Source organism: Nomascus leucogenys, chromosome 16, assembly GCF_006542625.1.
Source record: "Nomascus leucogenys isolate Asia chromosome 16, Asia_NLE_v1, whole genome shotgun sequence".
Taxonomy (NCBI): Eukaryota; Metazoa; Chordata; class Mammalia; order Primates; family Hylobatidae; genus Nomascus; species Nomascus leucogenys.
This window is the reverse complement of record NC_044396.1, coordinates 21,227,289-21,244,229: the sequence shown is the minus strand read 5'-3', so window position 1 is coordinate 21,244,229 and position 16,941 is coordinate 21,227,289. Positions and strand designations below refer to the sequence as shown.

The window sequence follows — 16,941 nt, the reverse complement described above, 5'->3', positions numbered from 1 at the left end:
TACTGACACCACAGAAATACAAAAGGTTATTCAAGGCTACTATGAACACCTTTACACAAATAAACTAGAAAACTTAGAGAAGATGGATAAATTCCTGGAAATATACAACCCTCCTAGATTAAACCAGGAAGAAATAGAAACTCTGAACAGACCAATAACAAGCAGTGGGTTTGAAATGGTAATAAAAAATTGCCAAGAAAAAAAAGTCCAGGATCAGGTGGATTTACAGCTGAACCCTGTCGGACATTCAAAGAAGAGTTGGTACCAATCCTATTGACACTATTCTACAGGACAGAGATAAAGGGAATTGTCCTTAAATCATTATATGAAGCCAATAACACTCTACCACCCAAACCAGGGAAGGACATAACAACAACAACAAAAACTACAGATCAATATCCCTGATGAACATATATGCAAAAATCCTTAACAAAATACTAGCTAACAAAACCTAACAGCATATCAAAAAGATAATCCACCACGATCAAATGGGATTTATACCAGGGATGCAGGGATGGCTTTTCATTCATAAGTCAATAAATGTGATACATCACATAAACAGGATTAAAAACAAAATTACATGATCATCTCAGTAGATGCAGAAAAACCATTTGACAAAATCCAGAATCCCCTTATGATTAAAACCCTCAGAAAAACTGGCATAGAAGGTACATACCTTAAGGTAATAAAAGCCATCTATGATAAACCCACAGCCAACATTATACTAAATGGGGAAAAGTTGGAAGCATTCCCCTTGAGAAGTGGAACAAGACAAAAATGTCCACTTTCACCACTACTATTTAAAGAAACAAGGGCATCCATACCAGTAAAGAGGAAGTCAGACTGTCGCTATTTGCTGATGATATAATCTTATAGGAAGAAAACCCTAAAGACTCACCCATAAAGGTCCTAGAACTGGTAACTGAATTAAGCAAAGTTTCAGGATACAAAATTAATGTACATAAATCAATAGCTCTGCTATACACCAACAGTGACCAAGCTGAGAATCAAATCAAGAACTCGATCCTCTTTACAGTAGCTGCAAAAAGTAAAATAAAATACTTAGGAATATACCTAATGAGGAGGTAAAAGACCTCTACAAGGAAAACTACAAAACACCGCTGAAAGAAATCACAAACAACACAAACATGGAAACACATCCTATTGTGTAAATGACCACACTGCCAAAAGCAATCGACAAATTCAGTGTAATTCCTGTCAAAAATACCACCATCATTCTTCACAGAACTAGAAACAACAATTCTAAAATTCATATGGAACCAAAAAAGAGCCTGCATAGCCAAAGCAAGACTAAACAAAACAAATCTGGAGGCATCACATTACCCAACTTCAAGCCATGCTATAAGGTCATAGTCACCAAAACAGCAGGGTACTGGTATAAAAATAGGCATATAGACCAATTGAACTGAATAGAGAACCCAGAAATAAAGCCAAATACTTACAGCCAACTGATCTTTGACAAAGCAAACAAAAACGTAAAGTGGGGAAAGGACACCCTTTTCAACAAATGGTGCTGGGATAATTGGCAAGCCACATGTAGAAGAACGAAACTGGATCCTGATCTCTCACCTTATACAAAAATCAACTCAAGATGGATCAAAGACTTAAATCTAAGACCTGAAACCATAAAAATTCTAGACAATAACATCAGAAAAACCCTTCTAGACAATGGCCTAGGAAAAGACTTCATGACCAAGAACCCAAAAGCAAATGCAACAAAACCAAAGATAAATAGATGGGACTTAATTAAAAAGCTTTTGCACAGCAAAATAAATAATCAGCAGAGTTAACAGTGGGAGAAAATCTTCACAATCTATATATCTGACAAAGGACTAATATCCAGAATCTACAAGGAACTCAAACACATCAGTAAGAAAAAAAAAAGCAATCCAATTAAAAAGTGGGCTAAGGACATGAATAGACAATTCTCAAAAGAAGATATACAAATGGCCAACAAGCATACGGAAAAATTCTCAACATCACTAATTATCAGGGAAATGCAAATCAAAACCACAATGCAATACCACCTCACTCCTGCAATAATGGCCATAATCAAAAAATGAAAAAATAATAGATGTTGGCATAGGTGTGGTTGAAAAGGAACACTTACACTGTTGGTGGGAATGTAAACTAGTACAATCACTATGGAAAACAGTTTGGAGATTCCTTAAAGAACTAAAAGTAGATCTACCATTTGATCCAGCAATCCCACTATTAGGTATCTACCCAGAGGAAAAGAAGTCATTATAGGAAAAAGGTACTTGCACATGCATGTTTATAGCAGCACAATTTGCTATTGCAAAAATATGGAACCAACCCAAATGCTCGTCAATCAATGAGTGAATAAAGTGTGATATATATCACAACTTACATATATATATTCCATGGCATAAATATATATGTATACACACACACACACACACACACACACACACACCGTGGAATACTACTCAGCCATGAAAAGGAACAAAATAATGGCATTTTCAGCAACTTGGATGGAATTGGAGAATATAATAATAGTAATTATTATTTTTTGAGACAGAGTCTTGCTCTGTTGCCCAGGCTGAAGTGCAGTGGCATGATCTTGGCTCACTGCAACCTCCATCTCCTGGGTGCAAGTGATTCTCATGCCCCAGCCTCCTGAGTAGCTGGGATTAGGGGTGCACGCCACCAGCCCAGCTAATTTCTGTACTTTTAGTAGAGATGGGGTTTCACCATGTTGGCCAGGTTGGTCTCAAACTGCTGACCTCAAGTGATCCACCCACCTTGGCCTCCCAAAGGCCAATCTCCACTGGGATTACAGGCATGAGCCACCGCACCTGGCCAGAATTGGAGACTATTATTCTAAGTGAAGTAACTCAAGAATGAAAAACCAAACATTATACATTCTCACTTATAAGTAGGAGCTAAGTATTCTTATGCAGAAGCATAAGAATGATACAATGGACTTTGGGGACTGTGGGGAAAGAGTGGGAAGGGGGTGAAGGATAAAAATTTACACATTGGGTACAGTGTACACTGCTCGGGATGATCTCAGAAATCATCACTAAAGGACTTACTCATGTAACCAAACACCACCTGTTCCCCAAAACCTATTGAAATAAAAAATAAATAAAAACTGATTTGATGATCTGTTGTTTAAAGTGTTTTCAATGTTTAATTATAAAAGTATTGTTTACCATAGGGGAAAATTTCAATATGGGACTAAAAGTAATAGTGCATTATTTTTATTATGCATCCCACAAAATCGGCAAGTGTGTAGCTGGTTTCCTTTTTTTAAAAAAATGCTTATAAATTATTGAAGTATAAATTGCATTTCATTTTTGTAAACTTGATAGCTGACATTCCTTTTCTATTTCAACTATAAAGTCACATATGGATTTTTAAGCATCTTTACTGCAGTGATTCTTGCTTTTTCTAGCTACAAGACAATAAACGTCAGTGTTTATGAGTGGTGATAAGATTCTGAATTCTATTCTGCTCTCATTGTTCCTGCTGTGAAATGATTGCCTATTTTAAAACCACCCAAATAGAGACTGATTGCTGTTATGAACAAAGAAGACTATTCATAGAAATAACCTTCCTTCTCAGTATTATGAGTAACAATGGTGATGAAAAGCCATATACTATAGTGTAAAAGTCAGTCTCACAGCACACCCTAGTCACAGGCACTGAACATTTCACTCACTTGCTGCTTGTTCATCATTTAACCACTTAACCTATCAGCCATTCGACTCTGTCTCCTTTTTCAGACATAGCTATTTGACATTTCCAGGCAAAACACATCTTCTTTTGCTTGCTATTCATTAGTGTCCATCAAAATATATTTTTATATTAAAAAATAAGGCTAGACTGAGATAAAGTGCCAGAAATAAGCTGTTTTTCTTGGTAATGGACAAATGGCATCAGTGGGTCTGCACAGGGGTGAACCCTGTGTCTTTCAGAAGCTAAGTGTTTCATTTGACAAGATAATGAATTGTTTGCTTTTGGAGGTGAAGAGTGGGACCTATACAGTTTCAATTCCTTTATGTGTATAATGGTGATGGCGTGATGATTAATATTATGTGTCAACTTGACTGAGCCACAACATGCCCAGATATTTGGTCAAACATTATTCTGGGTGTGTCTTTGAGGATATTTTGGATGATATTAACATTTGAATCAGTAGACTGAGCAAAGCAGATTGGTTTCCCTAATGTGGGTAAACCTCATTCAGTCAGTTGAAAGCCTACATAGGGCAAAGAAGCTGGCTCTCCTGAGAGAAAGAGGGCACTCCTGCCTGATTGTTTAAGCTTGGACATTGGTCTTTTTCTGACTTCAGACTCAAACTGAAACATTGTTTCCTTTTGGGTCTCAAGTTTGCTGGCTTTTTGGACTGGAACTTATACCATTGGCTCTTCTGGTTCTCAGGCCTTCAGACTTGTACTGGAACTATATCATTGGCTTTCCTGGGTCTCTAGCTTACTGACTGCAGATCTTGGGACTCTCAGCCTCCATAATCGCATTAGTCAATTCCTTATAATAAATTTATTTCCCTATATATGCGTATATCCTGTTGGTTCTATTTCTATGGAGAACCCTAACTGATACAGATGGTAATCTCTATGTTTCTGCTCCTCTTGGTGTTCACTTCTGCCCATCTTCCAAACAGGGCAGAAACTAAGGGTGTAATCAATAATATCACACTGTACTTCTCACACACAGACAGCAAAATCCACACTATGCATTCTCCCCAGTACCTATTGATCAGTCCAGACATAATAATTCCTATGCAGCTCAAGGCTTACTTGAGAAGATAAAGTAATTGCCCTTACAATAAGAAAACTTCTTTTAAATTTTCCAAATTTAAAAAATTGAGGTGACAGCTGGTCACTCACACAGCATCTATATTTAGTTCCTGCAATCAATCAAATACTTAATTTTTTTCTAGAGAAAGAGCTTTTTAAAACCTGACCTTGCCCAAGGTTAAAGATTCTGATATTTAACAACTGAAAATACAAAGGTGATCTTTTACTCATCAAAAGCATTGTGAAGTAATAATTTCAATAATTATTTTATCATTGATATTTTCTTATAATGTATAAAAACTCTGTCTCTAGGATTCTAGATATGGTAACTGTTGTTGCCCATGAGATCGGAACAGAAAGCTTTGGTCAGTTCTACATGGTATTGAACTTTAAGATTCCCATTAATTTTAGTCAAAGATGATACTGGAGCTTCTAATGCCCCTTTCAAGTTGTTCCTTCAGTGCAGCTGGTTTTCACCAAATCCTGAGAAAACATGTGAACAACCATCTAATAACAAATGAAGAACTTCAAGCTAACTTGGATCTACTCAGTTTGTTAATACTTCTCAAACCACTTTGCTATCTATATTGTAGCCAGAAAGACATTAAAAAGTGTTCTGACAAAATCATGTCCTTTGCAGCAACATGGATGGAGCTTGAGGCCATTATCCTAAGTGAACTAACACAGGTACAGAAAACCAGACACCACATGTTCTCACTTACAAATGGGAGCTAAACATTGAGCACACAAGGACACATTGAAGGAAACAATAGACATCAGAGCCTACTTGAGGATGGACAGAGGGAGGAGGCTGAGGGTCAAAAAACTACCTATTACATACTGTGCTTATTACCTGGCTGATGAAATAATAAGTACATCAAACCCTTGCAACATGAAATTTATCTATAGAATCAACCTGCATGTGTACCCATGAAACTAAAATCACACTTAAAAAAAGTCTTCTGGATTTAACAGTTTTGCCATCTCAGGATAGTGATAGTGATGAAAAGCCATGTTAGAAGAGAAGTAAGGAATTGAGAGCTTTACAGCCTCATGTTTTTTCCTCATTATCTTTGCAATATGCTACTGATTATTCTTGCTTTTATCAAGAATTATGAGCAGGAAGGAATGGGAAGACTTGGAGAGCCACTTGTGTCTTGCTGTCTCCTCCTGAAGAAGCTGTACAGTTTTGAAAATCTAGCAGTTCAAGCAAATCCAATATGTTTGGATCAATCAATTCATTTGTTAAATATTTGTTAAATATTTACATTTGCCAGACATTGATGTAGGTACTGGGGATACTAATCATCAATAAAAACAAGCATGGCCCCTGCCATCATGAAGCACACAATTTAGAGATTGAGACTGATGGATTTTTCAGGCAGATAATCATATAAAATGCATCAGCAATAAATGCTGTGAAAGAGATCTTATAATAGGGGCACATGGCCTAGTTAAGAATGTCAGGGAAAGACTTACAAAGGAAGTATTGGTCATACTGTTATCTGAAGAATGAATAGAAGTTAATTAGGTGATCAGGGGAGGAAAGAATAGAACAAGCAGAGGAAGCAGTATGTGCAAAAGCCTGTGACAGGAGGGAAGATGACAAATACAAGAGACTGAAATAGAACAGGTGTGACTGAGCAGAGAGGTGGGAAAGTTGTGTGTTGGGAGAGGACAAAGTAAAAACAGGTGAGAGACAGACCAGGCAGGGCCTGAGAGGTCATGTCAAGAAGTTTTGTGTTTTTGAGCTATGCTGATTGACCCCTGGGTAATTGAAAGGTTTCCACTTCCACATTTCAGAAGAGTATAAGAAATACTAGGAATGAATATGGATTAAGAAGAATTTTATCCCCCAAAATGTTAGTTATGGCTTCAACTTCAGTCCTTTGAAAATCTATCAATTGCCATGGGTTATTGTAAAAAATAAACATTAAAATTAATGCTAGAAAGGGAGATTAGTTTAGAAGGCTAGGACTGTATTGGTGTGAGGAAGGTAAAAGTTCTCTTTGGGAATTCAAATCTTTTGTAGTCTAATATTAGGAGAGCTGACCCTATTACTATAGGCAAATGAATTAACCTTTCAGTATCTTGGTTGCTTATCTGTTGAGTGAAGATAACGATGATCCACTAATAGGACTGAAAATCATTCTGTAAACAACAACAGTTATAGATAAAATACAAATAATTAGTTGTTCTGTTGTTAGATTACAGTCCTTACCTCAGAGTTTAAACATCTCTCTGCCAAAATAATATGTCGACTTTTATTTTTGTCAAATAACATTGTGTTTATGTGCACATGTGTGTATGTGTGTGCGTGTATGTAGTAGAGTGAGCTTGTGTTTATTTTCATATAGCCAAATTTGTGTTTATCGAAAGGCATTCTCTCTTTCTGATGCCAGTTTTTCATTCAGCAATTCCCTGGGTCCTAGATAATCACGATGACTCCTACTGACAGCAGATAGTTTTACACAGTAGAGGCACGGCTGAGAGAGAAGGCAGGGTGGGGTGGAGTGGAGTGGGATGGACTAATAGGTACTTTTAACTTCTTTATAAGTGACCACTCTTTTTGTCTATTAAATAAGAAGAATATGTTTTTATTGTTTCATAAACATATTGCAATTATATCAACTATAGTTAAGCCATTTAAACTGGATCAGCAGGTATGTAATACCACGCCAAGAAGAGGCAAAATGAAGGACCTCCTTGTTGGGATTTATTGCAGATTTACTGGTTCACATTTAAATTGTTATCTCTTTTGTGGTATTTCCAATAATCTTATGGGAAGTACTTATAAAGCTGTATTCCTTCAGTGGCATAAAGATGTTCCAGTTCTGTAATTATTCCTGGTTAGCGTGTCACACTTTCTTTAGTGGATGAAGGGAAATAATAATTAATCTTTTGAAACAATAAAATATTCACAGAATTGAAATAGCTATTTATTTGTGAGCTTGGAAAATTTTCATCATTTCTTTTTAAAATTCATGCCTAGTAAATATATAGGCTGTTTCCATAATGATACAATGACTCATACACGTAACAGCATTATTTTTGTTGTGATTTGGCCTATAGCCAAATGGCTGCCTAGAGATACTGGTTAGTGGCCATGCCTGGCGAGTGAGGTATGATGAACTGGACAGAACCAACCTTTTAGTTCTGACACAGTTTTCTTCTGTTATGTGACTACTGAATTTTTCCTGCCCTTATATTCAGCTAAAGGGGAGATTGGATATTTGAGCTCTTTAGGGTAGGCTGAGCAATATCTCTAAAATGTGTTGTGTGTTTTATTAAATGCTCACCTGTTTGGACCTTCTTTCCCGGGTTCCATTTCCTTCTGCTCTGGCACTGTTCCAGTTGGTTCTGCTGCATTTTGAGGGTCAGGGTTTGTGGTCAGATCTCCAGAGGAATTTTTCTTGGAGAGTTTGTCTATGAAAAAGAAATTCACATAGATAGATGAATGTTCACCGTTCTTGACCCAGCTATATTTGGCAACATGAGCTACAAAGATGCTGCTTGTTTTTTAGAATAGTCTACTCAAGAACACCTCCTCTGGGACTTCTGCTAAACAAAGTAGGACTTTATGCAGGAAGAATTAACCGGTAGACACCTTCAGGCCAATGAAAAAATAGTCATATGCTATTTAATGACAGAGATATATTCTGAAAAATGCATTGTTAGGTGACTTAGTCGTTGTGCAAACATCATAGAGTGTACTTATATCATACAAATCTTGATCTTATAGCCTACCACACATCAAGGCTATACGGTATACTCTATTGATCCTAGGCTACAAACCTGTGCAGCATGTTACTGTAATAAATACTGTAAGCCATTCCAACACAATGGTCAGTCTGTGTATGTAAACATAGAAAAGATACAGTTTGAAATATGTTGTTATAATCTTATGAGACTACCCTCTTTTATGCAGTCTTTTATTGACTAAAACATCTTTATGCAGCACATGATTGTAATTGAAGTTGGTGTATTATGTAATAAAGGGTTCATAAGATATATTTCTTTTTGATGTTGACAAAGCTGAGAATAAGAATTTATTATTCAGAAGGCATTTCCAGTTTTGCTAAAGTATTCATAATTTTGGGCTGAAATTGATACATCATAAAATTCAGAAAAGTAAAATAGGAAAAAATGTGATTGACACTATTTAGCACTTGCATTATACATTTTTATGAAATCAAATTTTTGTTTTTAGCTTGACCATCTTTAAGTTGTGAAATATTTTCTGAAGAAATGATATAAACTAATACGTACTAGCGTTATTTTCAGTACGGAAATTAATTTCTTCCCTTCAAGCCTACAAATACAATTTCTAATTAATATAGTTTAAATTGTAATTTACCCAGAGAATAATCAACTTACTGGTAAATATTTGGATTATAGAGAAGATTTTAATGAAAGCAAATTACTTAATATTAAAAGAAAATATGGCGGAAAAGAAAAATAAGAACGAATACAATTTAACAGTTATTCATTATCCACAGTTTCTAACTTATTTTTAATTGGATGTCTTGTGCTTAGGATATTAAAATGAAGGCCGAAATCATCATTTTATTTTCTTGTAATATATATAGTTTAAAGATATAAGCAAACCCAGTATTGAAAATTTGGATTTAAAAAAGTGATAAATCAGGGGATGATCACCATACCAGTCCTTTAATATGAACATCTCTAAGATCCATCTAAAAATCTTTCAAGGCACTAAACTTTTCAGGAACAAGTTTCAGGAATAAAGGAAATCATAAAATTGAATCACTCCTTAAAGTTTTTAAAAGTTTAAGACTAAGAAAGCTTAAATTCTCGGATTTCCCAAGACACTTTTATTCATTATGCATCTCCTATCTACTTTTATTTTGGAAATATAGTATTTTTGGCTAGAAGATAGAAAACACAGTACTAGCTATGGCTTTGTTATGTTTAAATGGAAAAAAAAAATTCTCCAATTTACTTGGGATACAAAGGTCTCAATATGATCACATCCTTGAAGCCTGCGTGTAAAGATTATGTTTAGATGAAATATTGAAAGTTGTAGGATAGGGACCCTTCTGTACAGGCACATGTGGTACGCTAATGAGTTTATCAGTATCCAACAGATTTCAGAGTAAAAAAATTGCACTTTCAATATGTCATTTTGTACTAACAAGCTTTTGATAAAAATAAGAGAGAAGGATCTGTTTTCCTTATGTGTTTGGGTCAAGTCGTATTTTTCCATTTTTCTTTACCCAATCAAAACAAAAATCATATAGATCAGATCTCTGACAAATTTCCATTTTGTATTGCTGTCTGTGAAAGTGGCAGCCTAATCCTTTTTTGTATCCACAAACACTTGGACAATTACTATATGATATTTAGAAGCAAAATTCTTAATGGCTGGCCATGGATGTCTAGTGCATTTTTTGTTTGAAATCCTTGAAGCCATATGTTATATATACCTTTTATTACATTGAGGGGATCTAGAGTTATCATGGGCTTCTCAGAAGAGTCCGGACCAAGAAAAATGTTATGGATCATTGTGTTCACATATGTTTCTAGGAGTACTTACCCTAAAAGAAAATTAGGATTGATAAAGAACATGAAATATGAGTAAAAATCAGAAAAAAAATCCTGAATGTAAAACAAATAGAATCTGTAAAACATTTCTTAAAGGCTTTTACTGGCTATGGGTTTTTATTTTTGTTTTTGTTTTGAGACATGGTCTCACTCTGTCACCCAGGCTGGAGTGCAGTGGCATGATCACAGCTCATTGCAGCCTTGAACTCCTGGGCTCAAGTGATTCTCCCACTTCAGCCTCACGGATCGCTGGAACTACAGGCATGAGTCACCTCACCCAGTTAATTTTTGTGTTTTCTTGTTGAGATGGGGTTTTGCCATGTTGTGCAGGCTGGTTTCAAACTCCTGGGCTCAAGCAATGTGCCTGTCAAAGTGCTGGGATTATTGGTGTGAGCCACTGTGCTTGGTGGGCTATTTCTTATAAAGCCACATGGATATAAGCTGCATCATATACCTCCTCCATCTCTCATTCAAGCTACAGCATATGTATTGCATTTTCAGTATTAACTTTTCTGCTAGTACCAATTAAATGACCAACTGTTCTGCAATAGTTCTTTTTGTCCATTCCTAATAAGAGTTTTTGTTTATCACCATGACATTTGGATAAAATTAATTCTAGGTAGATCTTAGCAACTTACCAGATCTTCTCTAGCTATTACCAAGCCTTTCTAAATTGATACTGCCTCTATTTTGACAAGCCTGGGATATTTATAAATTAATTTCAGCCTAATTTGATTTGTGGATAAGCATTTAATTACAAAATAAATCCTCATTAATAGCTTATTGATGAAGATTAGAAACCAGTTATTTCCTATTCTTGGCTTCAAAGCAGAACAACAACTTAAAAAACCCATGAGGACTTAAAACAAAAGAATGCCTGTCAACTATAGTTCAGTGTGGGTGTCTTTTTATCCATACAACATGTTATTTGTTTGTGGAAACAGATGGTCAGAGTGTTTGCATCATCCTCATCATGAAAGAGAAATCTAAAATACAAGGCAAATCTTGCTCTGGCATCTGGGTGAAGTGTCGTCAACTGCACATTGTGATTCTTCCCAGCTTCACACATGGACAGCAGGATTCCCAATTTCATAGCTGCCCAAATGAATAGTGTAAGTCTTTCAGCCAGTGGTGCTCTTTGCACATTGTATAGCAATGGCCAGAGCTCATCAGTACACTTGGTCAAATTCTGCCCTGGAATGTGTACCTGTGGCAGATAGTGAAATCTGGAATCAAAGTATTCTGACATGGTTGCCTTTATTGAATATGCAAAAAAATAAGTAGAGTTTGCTCTCCACACACCAGGCTGATTCCATCCGGAGCCTGGCAGCGTCTCACACTGAGCTTGTGTAATATACTTCCAATCTCCTTGGCCCCTTGTAGCAGCACAACATGGAGACATGAGCAGGTGTGAAACATCTGCTTCTCTCTTCAGGTGAGGAAATAAGTGATGTGGAAATCCATTAACCTTCCAATTTTATCGGTGACATTACATAAATGCTGGACAGGAGGGATTCAAAGAAAGAACCTAATATCGGAATAAGGTTGTAAATTAAAAAGTTGGCTTGTTTTAGATGGATATGAAAAGCACAAGACTTGACAATGCCTTCACTGGTTAGAATCTTTGGTGTGGGGGAAGGTACTACTTTGGTCAAATTTCCAGGTCTTAGGACATCAAAGACATGTGGGTTCTGTCTCAAAAATAAATCTCCTTTTATTAGGAGCCACCACTACCTGAGTAACTGGATGTTAGATGCATTAATAAAGACTAAGTCTGGGTACTTCAATTAGATGCATAAATGATACTATTATTTTCCATCTAAATGAACATTTGGAGTTAAGGACTAACAGTTTTAAGAAGTATATGATTAATGATTATTTTCTGGCACCTGAGATTGTATTTTTGGCTCAACTTGTGGCTAATTTCAGAGTTGCTGGATTATCTAGTGTACTTAAAATAATTTTAACTATAACACTTTAATCACACTTGAAATATTATTGTATGTTTGTAGATTGTCAAACAACATGGAGGAAGTTGACAACATTACAGCAGTGCACATAAAATGGAATCTGAAAGAGTGTTTTAAAATGGCATTCACAAGAACAGAAAAATGACATACTTTATATTAAAAACATGTAATCTTTAAAAAATCCAGAGAAGGACTCAGAAGGGATAAGAGTTCTGGAAACCATCTCATGTGAGAAATGGTTTGAGGAATTTAGGCTCTTTTAGTAAAGTATTTAAGATTAACTAGTGACCTAATAGTTATTTCAAATTCATAGAAAGGCTGTTACATAGAAAAGAAAATAGATTTATTTCATGTAGTCTAGAAGGCAGAAGAAAGACTTACCAATGAATTAACAAAACAAACATGCAAAACCCTCAAACATTCTAGCAACTTGTCTAACCACAAAATGCAGTGCTTCGTGAGGTAGTGAAGGCTCTGTTGGCTGGTGGTACTCAGGAGCCTCCAGACAATCTAAGTCTGTGCTAAGGGAGCCTGTGCTGAGAGAGGACAGGATCTTTGCATGGGGTCAAAGCTAAGGTGTCCTCTAGGCAGCCTTAAAGCCCTATAATGTCCTGAAGGAATCTTTGTATTTAGGAAGATTTTTGACTTTAGGATACATCATTACAAGTAAAGAAATATGCAAATCGCCAAACGAAAAAGAACGTGGATCCATCTAAGTTAGTTTTGTTACTGTGTCAGGATGGAGGAATCCAGTCCTGTCTCAATGTCATGCTAGTTTCAGGGACTTTTTTAAAACTGAGATTAATTCATCTAGAAAACACATTTTATATATAGGCATTAAGGAATGTGATGAGTTACCAGTGCTGAACAGAGACCTGTAATCCCTACATAACTAATTCTTTAGGTGACTCTGGATAAGTCTCTTTTCTATAACAGTTTCCTCATCCATAAAATGAAAAATACTTTTGTCCTGGGGATTTCTGTGAGGATTAGATAAAGACTCCATTTGAGAAAAATGCAATATAAACACAAAGTGTTCCATGAGCCAGACTGGAATAAATTGCTTAAAAAAAGAAAATGTATATTAACTCTTTCAGATCTTCATAGCACTGACGTATGTGGGGCATGACGCAAAAACTTCCATTTACTTAACAGAGCCCAGGAACCAGAAAACCGTAATGCAATTTTCCGTAAGTCAGCTATATTCTTTGGCAGAAAGAAGCCTAAAAGCTCAGAGTTTAATTGAATTATGCAAATATATTTAAATCATGCAAACTACAACATAAAAGGCCTTTTAAAGGAAAAAAATCCATCCTATCCACATTAGTTAGGGTCTCTTAAGTTTTTAGCTTATAAAACATGTAATGACAGTAATTTTATCAGTCAGAATCTGTTCTCTATTCAGTATTTAAAACAGGGTATGCTTTCTATGCCAAACTTCGCTCTTTTAAGCAAGGGAGCTTTCTGCTGTATTACATGCAGGAATGGTTACCCATCACACACATGCTGGGCACCTAATCTCAAGAGGGTGGCCTGTCCACAGCTGGCTGGCAACCTCAGTGGTGGTCTGAAGGGCTCTGCTCAATGGGAAAAATGGTTGTTATCTAAGTCAGTCAGACTACTCCCTTTGGAATTTGGACTGAAAAATGAGTAAATGGAAATGAGAGCAGTCCAGAGCAGATATGCAGAGAAAACACAGCACTCATGAGAAATGAAGCCATATTCACTAAGGGAAAAGGAGAAAAAGTAATTAGCTCCTAGGCTGCCTCAGTCTGAAAGCCTCCCCTAAATGGCTTTTCAGCTCCAGTTATCCATAAGTTTTCTTACAATGAGCCCCTGCCACTGAAGGTGTCCTGATTATGTCTCTGTCTCTTGCCAAATCAGCACAATTAGGAATTTTCTTCATCATCTCAAACTAGAAAGCATGTAATATTTATCTTTTTTCTAGACTAAATTTTTAAAAATGTCACGCTAACTTCATTCATTTCTCAATTCTTTTGTTTATCATCCTATCAGGTATCATTTTAAAAGAATACTTCTGATTGTTGGCTACATAAGACTATTTGTATTTGAAGGAAGGAAATAAATATGCTTGAGTCTTTTTTAAAATTTCAGTTTTTATTTTAGATTCAGGGGATGCATGTGTGTGTTTGTTACATGGGTATACTGCATGATGCTGAGGTTTGGGATGTGAATGATCCTGTCACACAGATAGTGAGCAGAGTACCCAACATTTAACTTTTCTTTTTTTTTGTTATTATTTTATTTTTTATATCTCCTCTAAGGTGAAATAGTTAGTTTTTCAACTCTTCCCGCCTCCCCAGTAGCCTGCAGAGTTGATTGTTCCCATCTTTATGTCCATGAGTACCCAGTGTTTAGCTTCCACTTATAAGTGAGAACATGTGGTATTTGGCTTTCTATTTTGGCGTCAATTTGTTTAGGATAATGGCCTCCATCTTCATCCATGTTGTTGCAAAGGACATGATTTCATTCTTTTTTATGGCTGTGTGGTATTCCATGGTATATATGTGCCACCTTTCCTTTATCCGACCCACTGTTGATGGGCACTTAGGTTGATTTCATGTCTCTGCTATTGTGAATAGCACAGTGATGAACATACAAGACTGCATGTGTCTTTTGGGTAGAACAATTTATTTTCTTTTGGATATATACCCACTAATGGGATTGCTGGTGCAGAATGGTAGTTCTGTTTTAAGTTCTTTGAGAAATCTGCTTGAGTAGTTTTGATAAAAAGTTATATACATTTTTTAGGAGGATGTCTCTCTTCCCACCTTATCCTTTGGCTGGTGAATAGGACTGAAAGTTACAGGGAGTGGACTACAGATCTAAAATTAGCCATAGTAGTACGTCCTATGCATGTCAATCAAACTGGTTGGTCGTACACGGCAAAGTCTTTACTAAATTTCAGTAGATGGCCTAGTTATTTTTCTTTTCCACATAGGACACATTAAATTGTATATGCTAATTGTTACTGCCAAGGACTGAAGAGTGGTTTCCTATTTAAACATCCACTACCTTTTCTGAAAAACTGGACTTTATTTTATATTTTAATTTATTTATGGTTTAAGAGACAGGGTTTCTTTCAGTCATGCAGGCTGGAGTGCAGTGGCATGACCATAGCTCACTGTAACCACAAACTCCTGGGCTCAAGTAATCTTCCCACCTCATTCTCCTGAGTAGCTGGAACTACAGGCGGGTGCTACTATGCTCAGCTAATTAAAAAAATGGGGGGATAGAGGTCAGGTCTCGCTATGTTGCCCAGGCTGTTCTCAAGAAATCCTCCTGTCTTGGGCTCCCAACGCACTGGGATTACAGGCATGAGCCACCGTGCCTGGCCAGCTTTATTATTATTTTTAGAGTAGTTTTAGCTCCAGAGCAGTTTTTAGTTTTAGATTGCGCCCAAAGTGAGAGTTAGCTGAAATGCAGGCTATGTCAGTTTGGAGAGATGATAGGGACCTGGGCAAGGCTGGGGGCACCTCTGTAGATCTGGAATTGTGCTAGACTTGGAACCTAGGGGTCTTGGCCGTGGAAAGCTATTTGGCAAGCAGTTCCAGAGAGGCCACCCTACTTGTAATCTGTTTACAAAACAAAGACTGGGATGGAGATTATGAGTAAAGAGGAATGGAAAAGTAACAGGATCACTAAACACATTGCCAGATTCAGAATTTTGTCTAGGGATTTCACTGTTTACAAATGCAGACAACATTACATATCCACCACGTGGTTGGTTAGAGGTCACAGAATGGTCTTGTGGACTGAATTTGATAAGAATTCAGTTATGTGTTCCCAGTGATTTAAGAAAGGGAATATTTAAACATTAAAAAAGTCAACATTTAAAAATTGAGATCTTTCAAATTAACGTTTGTGTTTGTAGTTTGTCTTGACAAGGTGTAACACCTGGCAGAACTTGACCTTCATCCCCATGTGACAGTGACTAGCAGAGCTGAGTAGCCTCTGACCTCTTCAGACAGGGCATGAATGCTCCTCATTTATGCTACCTGGCTTATATCAGGGTTGGGATTTACCAACCTCAATGCTAAATGCTTTACATATATTAACTAATTTAATTCTCACTCACAACCCAACACTGATAACAGTGTTGTCCTTATTTTATACATGAGCAAAATGACACTCAAAGATGTTAAATGCCTCAACCAAAGAGCTAGAAAGTAGCAGAGTTGTGATTTGAATTCAGGGGTGTCAAATTCTCAAATGCTGTTTTTTTTGTTGTTGTTGTTGTTGTTTTTGTAGTATATTGCCTTTACTATGAATTCAACATGGTTGTAGGAAAACTCAATTTCATTTTTAAAATGGTTTTTTTTTTAAATGGCTTTTTTTTTTTTTGGAGACAGAGTCTCGCTCTGTCACCCAGGCTGGAGTGCAGTGGCGCAATCTCGGCTCACTGCAAGCTCCGCCTCCCGGGTTCACGCCATTCTCCTGCCTCAGCCTCCCGAGTAGCTGGGACTACAGGCACCCGCCACCATGCCTGGCTAATTTTTTGTATTTTTAGTAGAGATGGGGTTTCACCGTGTTAGCCAGGAGAAAAATGGTTGTATTTTATATTTCAAGTTGGAATT

General features: G+C 36.6%; 1 protein-coding gene across 1 annotated transcript in view; it reads right to left on the bottom strand.

Annotated features, from left to right (window-relative positions):
* CNGB3 (cyclic nucleotide gated channel subunit beta 3) overlaps positions 1-16,941 on the bottom strand; it is a 163,230-nt gene that overhangs the window by 137,951 nt on the left and 8,338 nt on the right. The window contains exon 3 of the mRNA XM_003268270.3: positions 8,108-8,234. Coding sequence (XP_003268318.1) covers positions 8,108-8,234 — 127 coding nt within the window. The remainder of the gene's footprint in view (positions 1-8,107; positions 8,235-16,941) is intronic.